Genomic DNA, 24,701 nt, shown 5'->3' on the forward strand with positions numbered 1-24,701 from the left:
TTCCCTTTGTATTTTGTTTCCTGTTTTTACCATCAAAGTGTTTTGTTTTTTATTTGATGTCAGCATGTCTTTCATACTATTATTATTATTATATAATCCATACCTATAATATCCATTAAATATTAATACATAATTTTTCAATAATGTCACCTTTTTGACTTTATCTGTAACATTATAACACTATTATATCCTTCTTTTTGGTCAGAATAATTAAAAATGTGTCTACTCTAACAAGTAACACCACAGCAGACCAGGAAGACCTGCAGTTTTGGAATTGCTCTGACCCGGTCGTCTAGACGTCACAATCTGGCACTTGATTCTAAAGTTTGCCCATTTTTTCCGCTTCCGACACATCAAACATCAGGGACAAAATGTTTATTTACTGTGTAATACGTGTATCCCACCCACGTCCATGTGCCATTGTAATCAGATGTTAATAGCTGTAGCTACAGTGAACAAATCCCTTCTAGTCTGATTCAGTAGAGCTATTATAGCTGGAAAGCTTAATGCTGGAACACAAACAACATTACTGTTTTTGTGGGGGGAAAAGGTGGGGATCTACTCAATATTGTCATGATGTTATGGCTCATCAGTAAAATATTTAACATAAATATTTGTAATAATTAAAACAAAAAATTATATACAGTAATCTAACACAGTAGCAGAATTATTTTGTGTCTAGAGTGGTTTTAATTAGACATTATGTAACAACAGCACCACCTAGTGGTAAAGTGTATTACTGACAACACTCTTTAAGCAGGATAGCTGTTGAGATAAAATGTAAAAAAGGTTTGAAAAAGGTGCAGGACACCCTAGTCCTGCGTGACACACACACACTTTCTAAATCAGCTAGTATTGACGACAGCGTAAGAAACATATACTACAATCACTATTTATTCTTATATTCATTGTTAAATCTTCACTTCCCTGTAATTATTTAAAATAAATGAATAAAATAAAAAGGACAGTTGTTCACGAGCACTGGTGAGCAGAGGAACATCCTAAAACTCAGGTTTACAGGCTACGTTCCTAACAACTTGAATGATGAATAGATGGTAAGAAAAAGGGAAAAAAAAAATCAAACAGCACTTTTTTTTTAAATACTTTAATTAGTGAATTGTTTATTTAAAGCTCTCTCAGCTACAGCACACTTGCACTACACGTCGTCTCAGATTTTACACTGCAGCAGAGAAAGAATACACTGAAGTTATTTGTCCACGGTAATGAACGAACACGGTTTTAATCGCAGTGACCAGGTTACACACTCGACAGAGCGCTCCGGAGTGAGAGAGAGAAAAAGAGAGAGAGGAGATGAACACAAGAAGGTTACAGCTCTGCGGGTCGATGATGGCATGCAGGAGATTGTGTGTGTGCGTGTGTGTGTGCATATATACATGATGTGTAGTGTGTGTGTAGGTTTTATAAATCAGTAAGAGATCGAAGTGAGTTTTATCCTGTCATCATTATTCATAACCTCCTCTGTGTGTGTGTGTGTGTGTGTGTGTGTGTGTGTGTGTGTGTGTGTGTGTGTGTGTGTGTGTGTGTAAGTGATACCATGGTCTGGTTGTTTAGAGTGTGTGAACTGTTGTGTCTGTTTGTGTGTGTGTGTGTGTGTGTGTGTGTGTGTGTGTGTGTGTGTGTGTGTGTGTGTGTGTGTGTGTGTGTGTGTGTGTGTGTGTTCAGGCCGCGAGTGGCCCCAGGCTGAGCTCTACGTGGTGTGTGAGCCAGATGAGCTCGACAGCGGGCTCTCCTTCCTCGCTCTGCCTGATGGGAGCCGCCAGGTTGCGGAAGTCGTGGCGCATCTTGAAGGACACGGTGACATCGCCGTCCTCGCGCTGAGGGATCACTTTGATAAAGAAACCGATCTTGTTGGACTTCCTGAAGGCCACCACACTGTGGAGAGAGAGAGAGAGAGAGAGAGAGAGAGAGAGAGAAAGAGAGAGAGGGCTTAGTTTTGCACTGAGTGAGTTAAAAAAAATAAATAAATAAATAAAAAACATTTATAAATAACCAGCGAGACAGAATGAGAGGGTGGGACAAACAAGAAGAAGAGACAGAAACTTAGAGATGGAGTTGCACAGAAAGAGACAAAGTGAGAGGAGAGATGGACAGAAAGAGGCAGAGAAAGTGGGAACAAGAATAAAAAAGAAAATGAGTGTGCGCGCGCAAGTGTGTATGTGAGAGAGAGAGATATGGACGGAACAATGGAGAGAGAAAGAGGAAAAGTGTGTGAGAACGAGAGAAAAGCAGAGAAAAAAAAGTGAAAAAACGAAGAAAAGAGGAGGAACATGGCGAGAGAGAGAGAGAGAGAGAGAGAGAGAGAGAGAGAGGAGATGATTTGAAGGAGAAGTAAAACAGAGCAAATTTGAGGTAAATGAGGAAAAACATGATCTGATGTGTATCTGAGCTGGAGCATTAATGCTGTACACACATTTTAAGCGAGCTCTGATATTAACTCGTTAAAGAAATAGTAACACACGGGACCTTTAAAGCTCGACACAACTCAGGTGTCTGTATAATATAATCTCTTACTCTGGGTCGTCCTGGAAGTCCTGCGGCTCGGCAAGCTCGTCGTACTCCGCCGCTGCGTCTTTACCTGCCAGAACCAGCTCCTTCGCTGGCACTAACACCTACACACACACACACACACACACACACACACACACACGGTTAATACGTGACCTGATATGGACTACATTATTACACAACTGTAACTGGGTTTGTAATCTCATTTAAGAATCATTACATACTGCAGACATGATAAGTTAGTATCCTGTATCCTTATTATAAATCATAGAGATGGGAATCACTAGTTATCTCCCGATAACATATCATCACGATTATTGTGTGCCGATTTGATTAAAATTGCGATTCTGTAAGTATGGCGATTTTATAAACATCCTGATTCAATATTACATTTTCCTGAGATTTAATTAAGCATTTTAAGCTTTTAAAAAAGGTTTAATGATTAAAATGTCGCTCATTGCTTATTAGTTTTGTCATTTAAAAAAAAGCGCAGCATTTAGCATTTTAAATGAAACAAAGACCTTTTACCGCCTCAGATGTCTCAAAATTTACCAGGTTGTGCGGCTGCGAGGAAGCTGTTATGTGCGGCTTTTTTCAACTAATTAGTGCTGGCGGTTTTGTAAGACAGGTGTATGTGTGTGTGTAATAAGAGGGTTTGGGACTAATTCTCTCTCAGAGTTTAAAGGAAAAGGCGATTTCCGATAATGTGACGCCATAAAAACATGTTTCTGTTTTGCGCCACTCGAGAAACACGTTCGGTACACTCGTGCGGTACAGAATCGTTTATATCCGAGTGTCTGATTCACTGGTCACGGAAAAACAAACTGGAAAACAGACAGTTTTAGCTTCAGATTTATTATAACGTAACAGGTTCAAAAAAACTAATTAAGTAATTAAAAACAATAAATACATTTTAGAGTCAGTGTGGCGATAAATAGATTGATTGTGTTTGTTGTTTTGTTTTTAATAGCCACACTGACTCCAAATTGTCTTGTTTTTTTTTGTAGTCAATGTGGCGATACGTGAATAAAAAATAAAAATAAAAGAAATTAAAAAAAACTGATTCATAATTGAATTGATCCCTCCCCCCCAATCTCCAATAAATTACCTCACAATATACATAAAACAACAAAATCTTTTAGTGTTATTAGAATATAACAGATTTTTGTTTATGAATAAAAAAAATCTAACATATTGAATGTAAACCTGCCAAAATTTATATCACAGTGGAAATAATTCAAACGCCTGCATGAGCTTTCAGATAAGATGAGGTGTGTGTGTGTGTGTGTGTGTGTGTGTGTGCGTCCGTGCGCGTTGTGTGTGTGTCTGAACCTTAGCTGTGCTGTTGATGTCGTCAGGATCTCCTTCCTCACAGGTGAACAGGCTGACGTGAGTGATGCTCTCCACCGGGTTAGTGAGGGTCAGCAGCACCTGGGACTCCTGTCACAAACAACAACAACAACAACAAGCCTTCAGTAAGGGCAGAGAGAAATCATCATCTCCAAGATCAAGACAATTACAAGATGACACGACTTGAAAAGATGTATCAAAGGATTATTTTCCACATGGAGCCAAGACGTGGCACTTAAGTGTCACTTTACAACCGATCGGTCTGACTGGAAATCACGAGAACCCATGTTTGTTCGAGTTTTCACTTTTCTCGTATCGAGTTGCTGATTCAGAGCCTGGATTTCAAAAGCTTCAGTCTCATTAAAGTGTGTTTTTACATTTTCATAAGAGCAAACGTCCTACTGGTTGACATGGACATAATGTATTTACTGTAACGTTATACATTTCTGAATCACTTGACATGACAAGATTAATCGGGATTTTTTTTTTTCTTTTACTGTTCCTATTTTACGTTTATTTCCCTCATTATCTTCTAAACTGCATCTTTAAAACCAAAACACATCATTAAATGGTGGACTGTGATTACTGTTCTGTCTGGACCCAGATGCTTTTCGAATAAACGAGAAGAATTAATACACCTGTAATTTAGCGCTTTCCTCCCTCAAGGTGGGCGTGGCTATATTGCATCACTCAACAGAGCCAATTAGCGTGATCGTTTACCGTGTAGGCAGTGTGTGTGTGTGTGTGTGTGTGTGTGGAAAAAAAAAACAGAAACGAAAGCGTGACACAGCATGGCTTACTCTAAGAAAAGGAAAAAAAAAATTTAAACTGGTTTGTCCCCTATGTCCTGAAACTGTGACCTGAAGCGCGACTTTGAGACAAAACACGGGTCCGTTAGAGCAAATATCCCTCCAACTTCATCCAAATCATGACTCTTTTTTCATCTTGTAAAGATTTGACCCAATGACACCAACAGAACTCGTCAGATAACGTTAGCTAAAGTGCTAAATATAACACAGGATAGCAGGAAATTCTGACGATTCCACTTTTGTTTCTGGTCTTCCTGTGTCGGGGCCAGAAAGTGCTGAACCACTGCTTGCAGCCATGTTGTATAATTAACATCTGTGCACACGTGTACTGTTTACTATAACACTGTGACCACGTGTGTGTGTGTTAAACATATTTTATTTTGTGTCTGTATGTGTGCGCACGTGTAAAGCAAAAGAAAGTCTCATAAGAGGTTAAAGATCTATTTTCTCCCTTTTCTCCCCCTCAGCCTGTCGTTGTGTGAGACACCGTACCGCTTCACACACTCGCACAAACTCTCTCTCTCGCCTTTACCACACACCCTTTTTGCTTCAAACAAACACAAACTATCTCTCTCTGCTCTACACAAAAACACTTCTCTGCCGTGACTTGTTGCTTTGAATTGAATGTTTTGGAATACGAGCCCGCTTCCAGAAACGAATTATGTTCGTAATCCAAGGTTCCACTGTATATCCCATTATCAGTCGTCTTTTTAATCGAGTGTTCAGTAAACCTGGAGCAAGAGGAACACTTGCCTTCATGTGACGCAGGTTCGGAATGGACATGATCCTCACTTCAGGGATGTAGCTCCTGCACACACACACACACACACTCAATCATCATCATCATTATCATCATCAACAGTCTGATAGAAGCTGTCTGTATAAAAACAAGCAGCAGTGTGTGTGGAGTGAATAAGATGTTCTGTTGTACTCACACGGCCACTAGCTGGATTTTAAACTTAATGGATGTTGGGTTGAACTCTGGTTTGCTCAGGTTGTGCTCGCATTTCTGACAAAAAAAAAAAAAAAGTGCCAGTGTTAAACTGCGTGTCACCCTGATTGTGTGTGTTTGTGTGTGTGCATGCGTTAGATACACACCCTGCAGCGCAGCGAGCGCTTCATCAGCAGGTGCTTGTGTTTGGGGTGGAGCTGAGACACTCCTGAGGGCTGGAAGTCGGGCTGAAGTAACCTCTGGCGGAGTGTCGTCACTGCATCAACACACACACACACACACACACACACACACACACACACACACACACACACACAGGTTAGCAGGGTTACAGTGTATTAATCGGCTAACAAGCAGGTTTTTTATAATTATTATAAAACCTGCTTTACTGTACATTATATAAGAAATAAACTACTGTTGTGTTGTACAGTTAAGGAAAAGTAAATCAACATCAAGGGTCAATGCTCACGTCCCAAAGTGGTGAGACGGGCAGCTAAAGGTTAGACACCGTCAATGCAGACATCACTCAAATCAGCCCTGATTATGCCTTATTTTAGTCTTTATTGCAGATTAAAGAAGTGTGTAAATGAGAACGAGAGAGAGAGAGAGAGAGAGAGAGAGAGAGAGAGAGAGAGAGAGAGAGAGAGAGATGCACCTTCAGTCAGGTTGACAGGACGTGTGTAATAATCCTCGGGTAGAGGCTCGACCTCGTCCAGCGCCTGAGCCGGTTCAATACTGACCTCCTTTTGCTCCTCACCTTCCTTTAGACTGCAACAAGACAGAACGGAGACACGCCCATTTTTAATAAATCACACAAACAACAACAAAAAAGAAAAGCAAAAGATCTTACACATCAAAGAGAGGCCAATATATGAGAGGAGTTAGGAGTACCTAATAATCCCACGTGTGTGTGTGTGTGTACAAACGAGTCTTTAAAATTCAGGGATTGAAATGCATCATCGCTTACAAACCCTCCCTCTTTAACGTCAACAAGCCACTATACATCTGAATTCTGTCTCCAGGCTCTCTAAACCATAAAACTAATTTTATGGAGGGTTCCTTGATTTTTTATTTCCCCACATTGACTTTAAAATTAATTATGATTAATAAATAAAGACCTTAATGCCAGCAAACACCATGCGTAGAGATGATCAAGAATACTTACGAGAGCCCGTAGAGGGCGCTGATGGGCGCTCCGGACCTCTGCCTCTGGAGCCGGGTACCGAGGCCGTACTTCTCCTTTTACACACACAACCAACAAAGCTTCATCAGACGTCATTAACACCCAACACTCACAGCATTGTTAATATCAACAGTACGGAAACAGAATCTGATCAGCTTACTCTCCTTTAGTTTAGTGTTTGATGCAAAAGTTTTGACATCTCCCCTAATTTTTTTTATTTCATAATAAGCTCAAATTAAATGATGTAGATTAAATGAATGAACCAGAAACAAATGTTTTACTGTGACAGTGCCTAAAGATGTAAAAGGCTGATATAGAGCAGAAGGGGGCGTGTCCAAATGAAGCCTCGCTTCGAGGCGTGTCGGATTCCCTGAGAGTCACGTGACCGACAACAAACAAGGCCTCACATTTGCCAGAATCACATGACTCAATCATTATATTGTGGATTTTCGTTCTTAAATTCATAAATAAAGATTTTTTTTTTTAGATTCTTCTGTATTTGTACACAGATTTATGCCGATTTAGGGGAGAAATAATGTTTCAGATAAGTTTTTCAAAATCTCTTAGAGAAGAAATGACATTTCTAAGGAAGAAACTAAGCCTTTAACACTACTGCACAAAGTTCAGACAAAAAAAGTTTAATGTATTTTATTTAAGCAGGTTATCTTCACTTCAATAATAATAATAATAATAATAATAATAATATTGTTTCTTTCTTTCATCTCACTCCCCCACACAGCGTGATCTTATTTATATCCTACACCCAGTCATTTACAGTGTGTTCATGTGATCTGGATATTAGAACAAGCACGATGACTGAAAGAGCACTTTTCATGTTTTAACCCTAAACAGCGAGCGAGTGCCCAGTGTGTGTGAGTCAGAGATGTGAACGAGTGCCACTCACCACTACATGAATAGTGTGTTGCTGGGGAAAGAAGGGGGGAGGGAGTGGAGCAGGCGGAGGACGTGGAGGTGCAAACCAAAAGATCGGCGTGCACAAGCAAAGAGCGAGGAGAAAAGAGAAAAGAAGCAGATGAAACTTCAGCACAAGCTGCAGCAAAGGAGAGGCGGTTAATCCCTGGAATTACACTCAGATTAACAGACAGGGTTAGAATTGAACCCTGAAGAATAGATTAGTAATAATAATAATAATAATAATACAGATTAGGTGGAAAGACAGGTTAATTTCAGAACATGCTTTAGCAGAAAAAGCAGTATTATTATTATTATTATTATTATAGCAAAAATACTACTACTAATAATAATAATAGTAATAAAAAAAATAATAAGTATAATAGTAATTATTATTATTATTATTATTATTATAACATTTAATACTATTGACATAATGTCAATAGTATTAAATGTTATAACAATAATAATAATGATTATTATTATTAGTAGTAGTAGTAGTAGTATTCTTGCTATAATAATAATAATAATAATAACAATAATTATTATTATAGCAATAACAATAATAATACCAGTGACAATTATTACACTTTACAGACTAATTATAACTTTACTTATTACTTAAATTTACTATCATAGCAAAACATACTAATAATAATAATGAGTAATAATAATAAAGGACAATAGATCTAATTACTATTACTAATATTACAATTACTATTAATATCATAACAATTATAGCGATAACAATAATAACAGAAAATATTTCATTTCACAAAGCAAATAACTTTCTAAAAATGTAAAATAATAATACATAATTGAAAAATATTTTAATAATAGAAATAATACTAATGCTAATAAGAATAATATTTTTTTACAGTTGTTATAATATTACTCATAATACTACTAATCAATAATATAAAAATAGCAATAATTATTACATGTTGCAAAATTTTAACAACTTAACTTATGTAAATAAATTTTAATAATATTAAAAACAACAACAATAATAATAACAATATACCTTTAATTTTTGCCAGGGACCTATTTTTTTTTCCTTTTATAAAAATATTGAAGTTCACACACTGCATTTTCTAAAATTTAATAATTTAACTTAATCAAATATATAATCTAAAAAAATCTACATAATCTAACACTTTCTAAAATTCTAAAACTTGTATTATTTTAATTGGATTAAAACACAGTGTTTTTGCCTGACTTCAGTATCACAATTAAGGAAAGGAAAGTTTAATTAATGCAATTTTAGTAACTAGAGAGTGACTGGAAGTTAAAGATTATGGGGCAGAGGGAAGAATTAGTATGTGAAAGACATACATATTTTTTATTTTTAAATTATAGCACTTCACACATACATTCAGTTTGTTTAAAAAAATATAAATAAATAAAAAATAATCGAACTGAAAAAAAAAAAAAAAAAAATTTACACTCAAGTGCTCTTGTGTCACAGCCAATCGTGTTCCAGTATGCAAATGCAAGGCTATGAATAAACTGTTTACCTGGGGACAGGGGGCGGGGCTTAAAGTTTAAATGTCACTTTAAGCAACGTGCTGTTAGTTTAAAAAATAATGTCTTGGCAGGTAATTACCAACCCTCAGTGTGTGTGTGTGTGTGTGTGTGTACCGAAAAGGCCTGAGGCATGAAAGGACGTCTTCGGGCCAGTTTCTTTCGGTCTCTCTCCAACTTCTCTCTCTGAGCCAGCTGCTGATAATACTCAATTAGTTTATTAATCTGAGGAGGCAAAGGACAAAGAAACACGAGGACACCACGGTTAATTATAGAAATAAATGCATAATTAAATTTAAAGAGTTTCTCACCACTGCCGGAGACACTTACCCTCTGAGTGTAAGGATTCTCGGGTTCCTGCCATCCTCCACTGGCTACGCAAGCACACACACACACACACACACACACACACACACACACACATTATTTGATCATCACTACTTCACATAAAAAGAATACAGCTTTAAAAGGTAATAACCTGATAATCTAATTGAAGTCCTGATTTACACAAAAACCTCAAAGTGTGTGTATGTGTCTTCTCATGCAAGAGAAAATGAGCACATAGAAACTCACTCACCCACAGACTTGTCGGCCATGCCGACGTCGCGCGAGGTCCAGCGGCAGAAGCCGCAGGCGAGGTAATACGCCTTCTTCATGGTGGTCTTGGTGGGATCGTCGGGCAGCGGTGCCGGGATGTTGGTGGCTCGCGTGGACAGGGTGTGCATGCAGCACGGGCAGTCGAAACAGTTTGCACATCTGGAAGGTGTTAAAAACAGCAGCTGTTATGGCTCAGTTTGAAATGTGAAAATCTTCTGCAGCTTACGCAAACTTTATTCAGCAAAACGATAAATAATTTAAATAAATTAAAAATATCACATTGTTTAAACCGCGTGGCTTTGTTTTATTAGTCCTATTTACTCGCACGTCAGAATTTTTTTATGCAAATTCGAAACCTAATTACAAATCTGAAAATTTTGATCTTTTTATTTATTTGGTGTCACAGCGTACTCGCATTACCCCTACAGCCCACTACGAGGTGGTATCACAACGTTTCGAGACCAGTTTTGTAACAAACCAACAGATGGCAGCACAAGTCACAGTGAGCGTTGACCTTCGTAAGTCAGCGTGCCAAGAGATATCGTGCTGTTTACATCGATGCTATTGTGACGTGCCATTTCATCATGGACAGCAAGTTAGCAGAAAAATCAAACGTGAAATTCTGTGTGAAACTGGGCAAATCTGCCACAGAGACATTTGATATGATTCGGCAGGATTACCGCGAAGCTCAACAAGTCGTTTAAGATGTTCTGAGTGGCATGCACACTTCAAGAGCGGAAGAAGATCACTGGAAGACGACGAGAGAACAGGATGATCGTCGGAGAACAATCCACAACACTGCTGTCGTTGTGTGATAGCAGTGTTTAGTCCAGACAATCCTCATGTGATTTAAACATGCACCGTGTTGCTGCCAAGTTCGTCGCCAGGCTGCTGATCCAGGAACAGAAGGAACATCACATCGAACTCCATCAGCGTGCCGTGGATGACCCATCCATCGTGTCAAGGATTGAAACATCAAGTGTATAGGTACGACCCTGAGACGAAGCAAGAGATGTTACAGACGAAGAGTCCATCATGTCCACGACCAAAAAAAAGGCGAGGCAGGTCCACAGCTCGATCGAGTGCATACTCGTCATCTTTGTTAACATTTGCAGCATTGAGCATTAAGAATCCGTTCCCAGGGGCCGTACAGTCAGTGGCGAATTTTACTGCCAGGTTTTAAGGTGTAGGACGGCGGACATATCTGTGGCAACCGGATCTGTGGTGTGCAAATCTTGAAATTTTTGATACCACCCTGTAAATGGTGTTTGTTCATCTGTTGTATAAAATCAATATCGCACTCAAGGTATTAAGTATAAATTAAGTATTTACCGGTTCTTCTTGAGCTTCGCCTCAGCTGATGGCATGCTCTCCAGACAACTGGGGCAGTAATGAGAGTCAACCTGAATAACACACACACACACACACACACACACAATGTTAGTTATCATACAGTAGAACTTCATTGCAAAGATGAACAATGACAATTTAATATTTAACAGCTAAAAAAGTCACAATATTGCTCATAATGTTCCTTAATTTATTATTATTATTATTATTATTATTGTAAGCTGTATCAGAGTGAATTAGCCGGGTGTGGTGATGCTTAGCCGGCTAGCTAACTAGCTATATTTATTTAAGTGTTTGATAAATAAACATAGCAAACAACGTTTGTGATTAGAAATTTTCTAAACAAAATGTGTTTTTTTTTCATTAATGATCTAGAAATATCTCGAAATGTACAAAATCCGTGAAAAATCACTATGCTAGCTAGTGTCAATGAATGAAAACAGTTAAACAGACAGCTGAGGCGCCCAATAGAATCGCGAGTTTCCCCAAACTGTCACGTCATACAGCCAATTACGCGTCAGGACGGAGCACAAGTAGGCGGGGCACCAAGCATTCTAGGTTGTGATGATGATGATGATACCGATGATATATCCATCCATCCAAGACGTCCATTAAAAAGAAAGCTTGATAGAGATACTTACTTCATGTGACACGCACTCAAGAGAGCGCAGCTCGCTGCAGTACCGGCAGAAATAGAGCTGAGATAGCGGGGCGCGAATCTTCTTCTCTCCGCGCACAAGATACACCGCCCTGTCGGGCTGCAGGAGAGACGCCATGTCTGAACCGTGACTCCTGTTTTTCTCTTCTCACCGCGTTATTTTCCCCGACAAACCCCGCCTCCTGTCTCATGAATGGCTGGTTGTTTTAACTGACAAGCGATTTGTTAAATAAGACGCAGGTTACAAAGAAGTCTAGCCAATCCGAAGCAGGGTGGGCGGAGATTCTGAAATCTCTCCTTCTGTTGAGTCAACAGCGCCTCCTGCAGATCAGCTGTTTTTGTTTCTTTGCAGATTTAAACCAAGCTGCCATTTTATGTTAAAAACTACAACACTGGTCATTTTAAAACGATGCACTGTAAACCCAGGGGTTAGTATTTATTAGTGTTTGAGAAAAGACAAGTTTTTTTTCTCTTTGGCTAGTTCCTCAGTTCTTCTAACACCATGGTTGTGCCCTTTCATCACCCCAGTCTTGGCCCATTGTGTTGCTTAGCAACCATAACTACCTGTTAACTGACTATACTGCATGTGGGAAACTCACTCACTCACTTACTCTCACTCATCTTCTATACCGCTTTATTCTGTATTTAGGGTCGCGGGGGCCTGGAGCCTATCCCAGGAGGCTTAGGGCATAAAGCAGGGTACACCCTGGACAGGGTGCCAATCCATTGCAGGGCACACACACATTCCGTGCAAATTGGGAACGCTAACCTACATGTCTTTGGAAGGAAACAGAGATGGGAATCGAGCCTGGCCGGGAGTCAAACCCGGACCCTGGAGGTGCAAGGAGACAGTGCTAATCACTACACCACCGTGCCACCGCATGTGGGAAAATAGTTATTTATTTTAAATAATCTTTATAATACTTAAAATTTTAAATTTCATTTATTCTGATACTGTTTTATTTTTTTTTTAAAATCATGATGATTTTATTTTTTTACATACATCGTTCATTTTGTGATATTTATTCTAAATTTTTCACATTTTGATTAAATTCTAATTTTAATTTAAATTAAATAGCTTTTTATCCTTAATCTAATTCCCTGATTCAATTTCAGTTCTGATTTTTATTCTTATCTTGATTTGATTTTTAATTTATAAATTCTGATTTTTTTTTTTTTTTAACTCACATCTTGGTTTGATTTTGTTTGATTATGTTGTTTACCTGATTGATTTTGGCCTGTCATTGATTTTATTTTTATTTTAAATTTTATTTTTGTTTGATTTTGACTCTCCTTTAAATCTTTCTATTTTATTTAGAATTTAATTTTAATCTGATTCTGATGCCTATTTAATTTGTTTCTATTATTCTATTGTGATGTTGGGTCCTTCAAATCAAAGCGTGCGATTTGATTGAGCAGAATAAAAGTATGCAGTAAAAACTCCCTTTATTTCTCTATATAATCCTCTGCACTTATCCCAGTGTTGCACTAGTGCTTGAATACCATCAAGGTAGAAAGTTCTCTCAGTATAATGGAGCCATGATAAGACTGCCTGTCTGCTGGCCTCCCAGGAGATCCATAAACATGTGAAAAGTTATCCGTTGATTCTCAGGGATTAGGGATTAGGCGTTCGACTCGCGGAATGTTCACTGAAAACAGCTGCAGTTGGCTCGTCAAAGGGTGCGCTTTGAAGCTGAATAGTCATTCACAGCCTTCTTTAAAGCATCGGCTAAGAGGTACTGTGCTTGGAATCTGTAAATCGCTTTTTGCAAGTCCCGGTTTGACTTGAACGCCCCTCATATTATGACTCAGACTTGCTTTATTCTAAATTAGATTTGATTCCTATTCATATTTTCTCTTCCCCTGTAAATGTTAACGTTTGAACTGAGGAGCAACATGTTATATATACCAGTGAGAGAGAGAGGGTTTATCTGAGTTCAGATACACAGCTGTGTTGACAGACACGAGAAAAATAAGTGAAGGCTTTATGGTACTCCGTGCTCCTCTCTATGGCAACACTGAGCTCTTAAATGTAATTAGCAGCACTGTACGCTTCGCTGGGTTTCATTTATGCCTCTCTCTCTCTCTCTTTTTATTTGTTTTTCTGTTCCTGTACTGGTAATCTGCAGTATGCATTCATCTAACATTAAGACCCAACACGACCCATTTCTTGTGGACCATATGTCCAGTTACTGTTTTTTTTAAAATGGTCTTTACCATCAGAGGGAGTGCAGGATAAGCATACACTTCTCAGCTGGACTGAGTGTCAGAGCTGTAGGGGAGGCTTAATGGAGATCAGCGACTTGTTTTCATTTTCAAAGAAAAGGTCATATTGTGCATTAAAGGAGACTGTATTGTAGTTTTTCAATTGATATATAAAAATCAATTACATATAAATCAATAATATTTTTCAACAAGCATGCTGTTGAAAAACTGTTTTCTTGAACATGACCGTGAGGTCACTGTATTTTAGACCAGATCTCACTTCTGGAGAAGTAGAGCAGTTTTGGGATGCGGTGGAACGGGAGATTTGCATCATGGAGGTGCAGATGAAAAATCTGCAGTAATGTGTGATGTTGTTACGTGGATATGAAGCAAAAAACTCCAAGGAATGTTTACAACAATTTGTTAAATGTACTTTGTGTGATACAAAGAAATAAGGCAGTTCTGAAGGAAAAACAGGCTCCTGACCAGTACTAGTGTAACTGGTGTACCCAGTGAGAGTGTATATTAAAAATGTCCTTCTAGAGGGAACCATTAAAGGTTTGATGATGTGATGATGTCGTCTCTGTGCTTCTGCGATAAGGCTATGAGGGAGTTAATGCAGAAATGTTTGGTCTCACACCACACATGGGGGCAAAGATCACCGTTATACGGAATGTCTACAGTAAGTGGAGTATTGCACAACACACACACACACACACACACACACACACACACAAACACACACACACACAAACACAAACATTAGCCATCTAAATATACACCCACTTCATTTGTACACTCTGCTTCTTTGACATTCGCACACACACACACACACACACACACAGGCTTTTCCAGAAGTGTGTGTGTGTGTATGTGTATATATATCAACATGTCACTGTATAGAAGGGGTAATTTGTTACAGAATGTAGGTGGTAAACAGTCTGGGTGTGTAATTAAGTGTGAATTTTAGGACATAGCAGGTTATATCTCACATAACACACTCCTGTTGCATTTCTGACTGTCAACAGCTACTGACTGACTCATGGCTCTGTCACCCCAGGTTGCCAGATTTTACTCTTTTAACACACTAGCCTGACCTAATTCAGAAACAATTCAAAATGATAATTATAAAAAATAATCAATATTAAACACAGAAGCAACCTAGGAACAGAATCAAAAGAACAAAAAATAAATAAATCTAAAATTCACCAATCAGAAATAATATTTAATGTTGGTTCTTGCCCCCTCTTGCTCCCTCAGAGTAGTTTGGAGGCTGGGTCACTGGCCCTGGAGTCTTTGCCTGCCGGGCCCCATAAGCAGCGGGTTGTGGCGTCCTGGGTGTTCTGGTGCCTTTCTCAACTGTTTTTTAATGATTTTGGTTTGCATCGGCTTTTCTGTAGAATAAATAAGACTTGAGTGCCCATGAACCTATGGGTATATAATTAATAATCAGTTATTATTATGTGGTGATAATGATAGGGCTGATCAGTATAGAATTAAATAGGGGGGAAAATAGAATCAAAAGAAAAAATATAATCAAATAGAAAAAGATTCAAATACAAATGAGATCAAATAGCATCGGAATATATGCAACGTTAGTTCGGGTCCGAATTTCAGGATACTCTGGATTACAGCATCTGCCTTGCATGATCCACATATCCAAATATATAATGTATTTATTTTCTACATTTTAGTACAATACTGGAGATTAAAAAAAACTATTTTTAAAAAAGCACTTTAAGACATGTAGGTCAGCTGTTCTGGAATAGTTCTTGCAACATATCTTAATATCAACAGTTCAAATGAGATTATTTTATACTTTGGATGTCTTCAGCATTGCTTTACAGTGTAAAAAGAAATAAAAAAAGATGAAAAAGGACTATTGAATTAGTAGGGATGTCCAAACTTTAGACTGTGTGTATGCTTATTTAATATTTATAGAGGCGTCCGCAGTGTCAAGCACTTCATTACAACTATACCAGGAGGCCTTGATCTCAGGGGACTTATCGCAGGAAGCAGAGTACACTATGAATAAGGTGCCAATCCATCACAGGGCACACACACATTCACTTACATACTACAGGAAATTTGGGAACACCAATGGGAGGAACTGTGGGAGGAAACCAGAGTACCCAGAGGAAACCCACAAAGCATGGGGAGAACATGCAAACTCCATGAATGCACTATGCTTCCTTTTACAGAAACACAGATTTTAATTTATTTACCCATATGTATTATTATTCAAAATCCAAACTCTTAATTTATGCATCTGGTCTTTTTTCCACTTTATCTAAAAAACTGTTTATTCTTTACACTCCTGCATATTAAATGACAGGATTTTGGTGTTTCCTGAGAGGTGTTCTCTGAGATCTGGGTGTGTTTTTTCCAGATGTAAGGAGGATTTCTGTTATGCACCACCTGGCAACCCGGTTCTGCCAGCACAGAGCAAGAGGAGACTGACTGCATCGATCCAGCTGATTTACACACAGACAGAGGTGTTGAGAAAGACACCCTGAGAGACAGAGTGAGAGAGAGAGAGAGTTTCTCCTGATGGAGACCCAGAAGAACCTCTGGGTCTCAGTTCTGCTCCTGGGAGCTGTTTCTCAACTGCTGAAAGTCAGTGCTGGATGCAACACTCGGGTATGTCTCCTATTAAATAACAAAACCCGCGCTGTTCATATGGCGGCTTATAACGCCGCGTAACCACTGAGCGCGCGCGCCTGAGCGTGAGCTGGGAATACGCGCGTGCGGGGGCGCGCGCGCGCTCAGTGTGACTGTGGTTTTATTACAATAATAATAATAATAAGATGGATGACGTCATATGGTGTTTTTACAGTTTGCATGATGTTCTTTATGTTAAAAGATAAAGAAGTATATAGTATATTGTTAAATGATGCCTAAAAATGTGTTTTTATTCATCTCAGCTAATAGAGTCTTGAGAAAAAGAAAATGCTTTTTGGTGTATATCTATCTATCTATCTATCTATCTATCTATTTTTTAAAAAGCTGATTGCCATCGCAGTACATTTTGATAAATGTTCACATACTGTATGATGACAATAAGTTGATGATTATTAGTTTTCCTGCTTTTCACAGTAATGTGGCCACTAAAGCAAAAAAAAAAAGAAAAAAATAGATGAATTGTGTTATAATTATAATCCCTTAAGCCCAATACGCCTGCTTATCTGCCACAAACAGCACTGCTGTCGTAATTTTGCTTCACGTCCAGAAAGAAATTTATTCGAGTATGTACAAGTGCCATAAAAAAGTCAATTAAAATGAAAAATTTAAATCAAAGTAAATAAATGACGGTGTTATTGAACTGTATTTTGTTTTTACTTTGATTATCTTTGTGTAATATTAAACTTTTTAGTTTTTAAGTGTGACAAATATATATATTTTTTATTTATCAGGAAGGGGCAAATACTTTTTCACATGTATCTCGATATGTTTAAAAATAATTTAAGGAAAGTTGTTTTTTTGTTTTCTAGTTTTTCTGACTAACTTAATCCTTCCCAGATAATATAATTTTTTTTTATTTTTTATTACGAACCCTGGGTAATGACCCCCGATCCCACTGTACTGACGAAGAAAACTACAGTTTGGTCAACTTGTATTTCTAAAATTGTATTTTGTAGCGCAGTGAAAAATGTGCAACAACACACTGCCTAATGTGCTTTCTTACAATTATGGAGCGGGACAGCAGTTCAGTCACTTACCTAAAGAAAGGTTTCAGCTTTAGGTATTTATTAGTTAAAAAATTTAAAATGACACATTATATTTATATTATTGACAAAACACACTTCAGGGATTTTGGAGGTGGGGTGAGTTTAAGCACAAACAAACATGACGCAAACATGAACAAAGGGTCAGGGATAGGGTGCTGGACTACTGATCAGAGGGTCCCAAGTTCAAACCCCAGTACCAATGTTAAGTCCTCGAGTAAAGCCCTTAACCCCTAGTGAGATAAATGAGATAAAAACTTTAGTGATTAAAGATATGGTGTCTGCCAGATTTTGTAAATGTGAACAGGTTGAATGTAACTATAACCATAAACAAGGGTTACTTAGGTGCCCATAACAAGACCAACATACTGTACAACTATAAAAACAACAAAAATCCAACTGGGAATAGCTGCACACTTAAATAACGGTGGTAATAAGGACAAAACGAGACATAAGTGACGGTAATCAGTGACATGTGACAAACTTTGAGCGACTGGAGGTACAAGAGAAATAAAACCTACTTGCTTTAAAAGTTTATAAGAAGACAAATACATAGAATATAACAGATTTCCATTAGGGTTCATCAATGATTCATATACAATATATTCAGTCTGGGCCGCATGGCAGATTTAGTGATTAGCACCTCATACAGTACATCCCCAGGGTGGTATAAGTGTGTGTCTGTGTGTTTGTGGCTTGTGATAAGTTGGCACCTCATCCAGGGTGTCTCCGCACCTTGTGCCCAACTATCCAGGCCCATTGTGACCCTACAGAATGGAAGAGCAGTACTGTATAGGAAACAGAAGAACAGATAACAAACATTTGATTGGTTGTAATCAGCCATGACATTCCTCTGCCGGTGTGATTTGGTGTCTGACATCAGGGCGTTATCGGGGAATCCTTTGGGTGCTGTGGAGTAAGATCCTCCCTGTATTGGGGTTGTTTGGCCGGCGCATTCCATGGATACTCCATTATGTTGAGATCTGTGGAATTTGGATTTGGAAGTCGGAGTTTTTTGCTAAGTTTGTACAAACAAGTTGTGCTGCAGTGGGTGTTCTAAGCATTTCTGTGGGATCGGAAAAACACAGGCTGGCCTTCCCTTTGGTTCCCACAGGCATGATGCCCATGATCCTGTCACCAGTTTAATGGAATGTAATTGCCCAACGTTATTCAATTCACTGGTGGCGGTGTTAGTGTTGTGGCTGATCGATGTGTACAATAAGGCTGTAATATTAAAATGAACTCCATAATCATTGTGTACCATTGTGTTTAAATATGCATAGTTATGAGCTAAACATAAAAGTAAACATTAAAAAAGATTGCTAGTGAACTTGCTAGTCAGAATTCAAGACGTATTACAGACGTATGTATACATGAGCCAGATGTGTTCTTTAGAATTCTTCTCGTTTCTTTAGAACTTTAGAGCTCCAAGGCCAATGTTGCAAACTAATTAGGAAGCCTGATGGGTACCGGTTTATTATCATGCAAGCTTAACGCTTACATCATCACATGGTTAAGGCGTTAAGTGTCTTGCACAACAGCAAAAATTTTTGCTGTATAACAATGGATTTTGTAATGTCAGCGCTAATCCAAAGAGAGCGAGAGAGCTACATTCCACAATAAAACCTCCTTTGACCGACCGATGGACTGACTCCATCATTCCCACCCTTTCCACATGCAACAGGTCACCCTGTTGGCGCCGTTGTCCTTCAGCAACTTCCTGATCCCCAATCCATCATCACCCTATACTATACTTGTGTGTTCCATTGGTGTGTTTGGCCAACCTTACCCATACAGACCAAATCTCATCTGATCTACTCAGAATTAGCCATACAGTGAGAGCCAGCTTGAACACCTGTAGCTGTTTTATCCCAGGATTCACATATGTGGTTCTGTCTATCCAATGAGCTTGTGGATCTTCTGCACAAGACAAGCTCGAGATAACAAAAAAGTCACGATTTAACTGCCAACAAATGACGTTCCGTCTTTAATTTAAAGGTCCCCTATTTTACTGTTTCTTTATCAAGTTACCACAGGTCGCAGAGCTCCTCAAAGTGTCTCTGTAAACATTTCAGCGGACACACCCCTCAGACAAGGCATGTATTTATTCCTTAAACTTCCTTTCTTGCACTCCTCTTCCAAACGAGCCGTTTCAGTGTCTATGTAAATGAGCTACTGCTTTTCTTACATGAGGTCACATAAATGTAACACCTTGTTTAAGTTTCAGCCAATAAAATAATGGAAAAAGGAGGGGGAAAACCAAAAAATGTTAATTGTCTGAACACGCACACTGAAGACCCATGTGAGTGTGAAAAACTATTCTGTTTATAAATGTTATAAGACATAAAAAACATTTAATCCCCGACATCTCAAAAAGGTTCAGTATGGTATCCATTTCCACCATTCCAGTGTGTCACATATCCCAGGAAGAGTATTGTTGACTGAGGCGGTACCGGGTGTTGCTCAACGCCAATGTTTAACTACTCTCATTATATTTATTTTTCTTATGTATGGGTATTTTATGAGGGTTTTAAATTTCATGCAGTCCAAGTTAGAACCCGGTTTATTCCTGGCAGCAGTGGTGTGTATAATTTAAAGCAATTATTGACACACTTTCAAAAAAATTGCCCCAAATACTGTACCCATTAAAAGATCTTGGGGTTCACAGTAATAATTAACTGTGTGTAGAGTAACAGGGTTTGGAGGTGGGAATACTTATGCAATCACAAATTTATATATTTTTTATACATAAATAATATTGCAAATGCTTTTCACCTCCAGGGTCGAGGGTTCGAGTCCCGCTTTTCATATCTGTGTGTGTATGTGTGTAGAGTTTGCATGTTTTCCACGTGCTTGGTGGGTTTCCTCCAACAGTTCAAAGACATGCAGATTAGGCTAACGGTCAAAAGTGTGTGAGTGCGTGCCCTGTGATGGACTGGCGCCCTGTCCAGGGTGTGCCACGCCTCGTGCTCAAAGAAAAAGTGCTACAGAAAATAAGTGAGAGAGAGAAAGTAATATTGCAAACTAAGCACACGTTCCCTTTTCTATTAATACGCTGGACTCTTTTGTGTAGATTTGTAATGTACAAAATAATTCCTTTTAAAACGTAATCCGCAAACCTTTTGGTTAACTTGCAGCGTTTTATAATATACAGTAAGTCCTCTACATAAGAACATTCAAGTTAGGTGCATGCAAAATGTATCGTCTGCAAGTGCAGTACAAGTCCAGGATGCCCGGAAGCAAGTGTAAAAGCAGCGGCAATGAAGCTGATACTGCTAAAAAACACCAAGCAGTACCAAAAGTGAAAATAATTGAGAGAATGTAGCGCGGTGGAAAGATGGTAGAAGATGGCTAAATTCCAAAGCTTGACTAGATTGACTGCAGAGTTAATTAATAATAAACATATGGATAAAAATGTTACATTTTCATTGACGAAAACTAGACTAAAATTAAACTTAGAGGTTCCTCTGACCAAAACTAAACTAAAATGACCCGACGTTTAGTCGCTAAAACTTGAATAAAACAAAAATAGAGTAGGATTGACTAAATATGATAAAAACGAACCGGGACATTTATCCCAAGACTAGGACATAAGACTAAAATTGCAAATACCTGACAAAATTAACACTACTATCTAGACAATGTTTTTTGGATGTACAAACAAATTGGACTTACGAACAAGCTCTCAATATGGAACCTGTTCGTATGTAGGGGACTTACGATACTCGGTATTTGTTTAGTTAACCTGATACATTTGGGGTAGTTGCTAGTTATGTACATATAACTGACTTTTGATGATCAGAAGCTATTGACGTTGTACTTGTTTAACGCATGAATATGAAGCATAGTAACAGTTGTTGTTTTTTTTGTACCAGATATGTAACCAGCCCGTAGACGGCTCCATATTTGACTATGGAGCGAAGTCCTTGACTGAAGGTGAGCACATTCCCTTCCGTCAGTATGCTGGGAAGTACGTCCTCGTCGTCAACGTGGCCACCTTCTGAGGACTAACCTTCCAGTATTTGGGTACGACTTCATACGTTCGATCCTTTGAACCTTATACCATGACAATGGGTGTCAATATTTGCACTCCGGTCTTTGATCACTGGTCATTCTTTGATGTTTATTTTCGAAACATGTAAAAAAAAAAAAGAGGGCCAAACAAACAAAAGCCATGATATGTCTTTCCTAATCTCTTTAAAGTACAGTTGTTGTTTTTGTATCATTTACAGAACTGAATGCACTACACGATGAGCTCAAAGATATGGGCTTCACCATTCTCGGATTCCCTTGCAACCAGTTCGGGAAACAGGAGCCCGGGTATAATCATGAGATCCTGCCCATGCTGAAGTGAGTAGAGCTTAGTAGAGTGTAGTTTTTTTAGGCTGTATGGAAATTATAACTTGAGGCTCACCTGGGGAAGGAAATCATTCAGCACTTTTTAATCAGAGGAGGCAGCTTGTTCGCAGGAAGATCCGTTTCACAATCGGCATGTGACCTTGCAGAAATGGTTCAGCGGTCATAATAATTCCACCCCTTATTCATCACTTCATAATTACTCTTATTCGTCTACGAGAGATCAGGTTACCTCACTAATTACTCAAAAGTAAAACAGGAATTTACACTTTATTTTTATCATACTCTAAATGTAATCAATCAGCCAAGACATATTTCTTAGTTCTTTAGAATTCTTCCTTAGAATTAGGAAGTCTGATGGTTACCAGTTTATTATCGCGCAAGCTTCAACTTAACCATCTTCACTTGGTTAAGTTGTTACGCTTTTTTTTATAGAGACCTGCTACTGTCTAGCGACCCACACAACGGCACAACCTTTTTTGTTGTATAACAATGGATTTTGTAATGTCAGCGCTAATTCAAAGAGAGACAGCTACATTCCACAATAAAACCCCTGTTTCCTTTGACCCACTGATAGACTGTCCTCATCTTTCCCTTCCTTTCCCCAATGCAACAGGTCACCATGCATGTTGCCATCACCACAGGTCCCAGCAACTTCCTGATCCCCAGTCCATCCTCACCCTATAGTATACTCGTGTTCCAAGCCCATTGGCACGTTTGGCCAACCTTACCCATACAGTCCACATCTCATCTTCTTCCTGACCTCCTCAGCATTAGCTATGCTCAATGAATTCAGTGTAAAGACCTCACAAAGAAGGCAGCATGGTGGCGTAATGGTTAGCACTGTTGCCTTGCTCCTCCAGGGTCTCAGTTCGATTCCCACCTTGGAGTCTGTGTGCATGGAGTTTGCATGATCTCCCTGGTTTCCTCTGGGTGCTCCAGTTTTCTTTCAGAGTCTAAGGACATGCAGTTTGGCTAATTGGTGTTCTATGACCTCCTATACAGGATAAAGTGGTGATCTCATGAATGAAGCTTGATAAACAGGAAGTGACTGCGGAACTTGAAAAGAACTTCTTACAGTGTAACCAGTTGCACCATCTTTATGAGCACGTATTAACCCAATAAAACAAAAGTACACTGTAAAGATCTATAACGTACCCACAGTTATCGGTGGTATAATACATTTTGGCTGTTCATGACATGGTATTTCTCTGGTTGCTTTCACAGGCATATCCGTCCAGGCAAAGGATTTGTTCCAAACTTCCAGCTCTTTGAAACCGGCGATGTGAACGGCGTAAACGAGCAAAGGGTTTTCACTTTCCTGAAGGTAATGACCCATGTGGTAACAACAACCCAAGTTTGGTGCTTACACGTCTTGTGTTACACAGTAGTCTATGAACTGGACGGCTCGAAAAGAGCCCAGTCACTGCAAGGCCACAGTAAGATCTTTACAAAAGGGAGGACATCTGTAGACTATTATTTGCGATCGTGGAATACCAGTCGATCGTGCAAAGTTACACGTTCGTCAGCCAGAACTGAGGCCTTGATGCACTTAAAACCCAAACTGGTCAAGTGAATTGGAACTAAATTAAAATGGGATTAACATAATCCTTCTTTCTTTACTTATTCAGAATGCCTGCCCACCTGCCGGAGACAGCTTTGGAAACCCCACCGGCAGGCTGTTTTGGGAACCGCTGAAAGTCAATGACATCAAGTGGAACTTCGAGAAGTTTCTGGTGGGCCCGGATGGAAAGCCACTGATGAGGTGGTTCCCGAGGGTGAACGTTTCCGAAGTCCGGGCCGACATCATAAAACTCCTCAACACGCGAAATCCTGAAAACTAAACTAGAAAAAAAAACTCCACTATTACACTGTGCTATATTTGTATCTGTCCAGGTGTTTAGATGATGTTCTGTCGTGCTTTCCGCTAGAACACACCCGATTCATCTCACAGAAAGAACAAGCTGTGAGCTGATTCAGGTCTGTTGAGATTATGAACCATTCAGTTGTGCAGAATCAGTCTCGCTTCATGTAGGAGACAGCTTTATATGGAAACAATAAAAGTGATTCCTTGAGTGAGGCAGGTAGGAGCATGGCGCCGTTCTGGAGATTCGGGCATGTTCATGAAGCTCAGGTTTAAAAGCAGGAATTTCTGCAAAGCCTGACTGGAGACTGGGGGGATAAGAGCAGCTTTTCAGTGCATTCAGGCTGCTCGGTTCTACTCAGACATGTCTGGTTCTCCAGGGAGACCCTTCACACCCTGCTCCTACCTGCAAGAGGATCCTGTCAATAAAGCATTAAAGAAAACCTGATGTTTTGACGTATTTATTTTCTTTGGACAGATCCTGTTTTTAAGATAGGCGCCATTATCCAGAGCAATTGCCTTTTTTAAAAAATCTCATTATACATACAGCATTCGAGGGTTAAGGGCCTTGCTCAAGGACCCAACAGGGGCAACTTGGTGGTCATGGGGTTTGAACCTAGGACCTTCTGAACCGTAGCCCAATGATTTAACCACTAAGCTACCCCGACCCTGTATTTGGTTTATTAGACT

The 24,701-nt window shown here is 39.0% G+C and overlaps 2 protein-coding genes across 3 annotated transcripts; one reads left to right on the forward strand and one right to left on the reverse strand.

Annotated features, from left to right (window-relative positions):
• Positions 1–1,514: 1,514 nt before the first annotated feature.
• Positions 1,515–12,005, reverse strand: dctn4 (dynactin 4). 2 transcript variants are annotated; one of them, XM_053479273.1, is made up of 14 exons: positions 11,845–12,005; positions 11,186–11,256; positions 9,834–10,012; positions 9,587–9,630; positions 9,374–9,481; positions 7,725–7,745; positions 6,803–6,876; positions 6,293–6,405; positions 5,784–5,893; positions 5,621–5,694; positions 5,439–5,493; positions 3,859–3,966; positions 2,533–2,630; positions 1,515–1,893 (listed from the first exon to the last, which is right to left on the reverse strand). In XM_053479273.1, the coding sequence occupies exons 1-14, from the start codon at positions 11,977–11,979 to the stop codon at positions 1,680–1,682; spliced, it is 1,404 nt and encodes a 467-aa protein (XP_053335248.1). In that variant the 5' UTR covers positions 11,980–12,005; the 3' UTR covers positions 1,515–1,679. The 2 variants fall into 2 exon arrangements, with proteins under 2 accessions (XP_053335248.1, XP_053335256.1); XM_053479281.1 differs by lacking the exon at positions 7,725–7,745.
• Positions 12,006–16,495: 4,490 nt separating this feature from the next.
• gpx3 (glutathione peroxidase 3) lies at positions 16,496–24,459 on the forward strand. Its single transcript, XM_053479293.1, has 5 exons — positions 16,496–16,706; positions 21,667–21,817; positions 22,024–22,141; positions 23,375–23,474; positions 23,779–24,459. Exons 1-5 carry the CDS (start codon positions 16,617–16,619, stop codon positions 23,989–23,991), a joined length of 672 nt encoding a protein of 223 aa, XP_053335268.1. The 5' UTR covers positions 16,496–16,616; the 3' UTR covers positions 23,992–24,459.
• Positions 24,460–24,701: the final 242 nt, after the last annotated feature.

The sequence above is a fragment of the Clarias gariepinus genome, chromosome 2 (assembly GCF_024256425.1).
Source record: "Clarias gariepinus isolate MV-2021 ecotype Netherlands chromosome 2, CGAR_prim_01v2, whole genome shotgun sequence".
NCBI lineage: Eukaryota > Metazoa > Chordata > Actinopteri > Siluriformes > Clariidae > Clarias > Clarias gariepinus.

What these genes read in the sequence shown, in the direction of transcription:
- dctn4 (XM_053479273.1), bottom strand. Translation starts at nt 11,979, where the DNA reads ATGGCGTCTCTCCTGCAGCCCGACAGGGCGGTGTATCTTGTGCGCGGA. An exon ending in GCGAAGCTCAAGAAGAACCG is followed by an intron (nt 10,013 to 11,185) that starts GTAAATACTTAA and finishes AACACCTTCCAG; the next exon opens with ATGTGCAAACTGTTTCGACT. An exon ending in AGCGCTCGCTGCGCTGCAGG is followed by an intron (nt 5,695 to 5,783) that starts GTGTGTATCTAA and finishes TTTTTTTGTCAG; the next exon opens with AAATGCGAGCACAACCTGAG.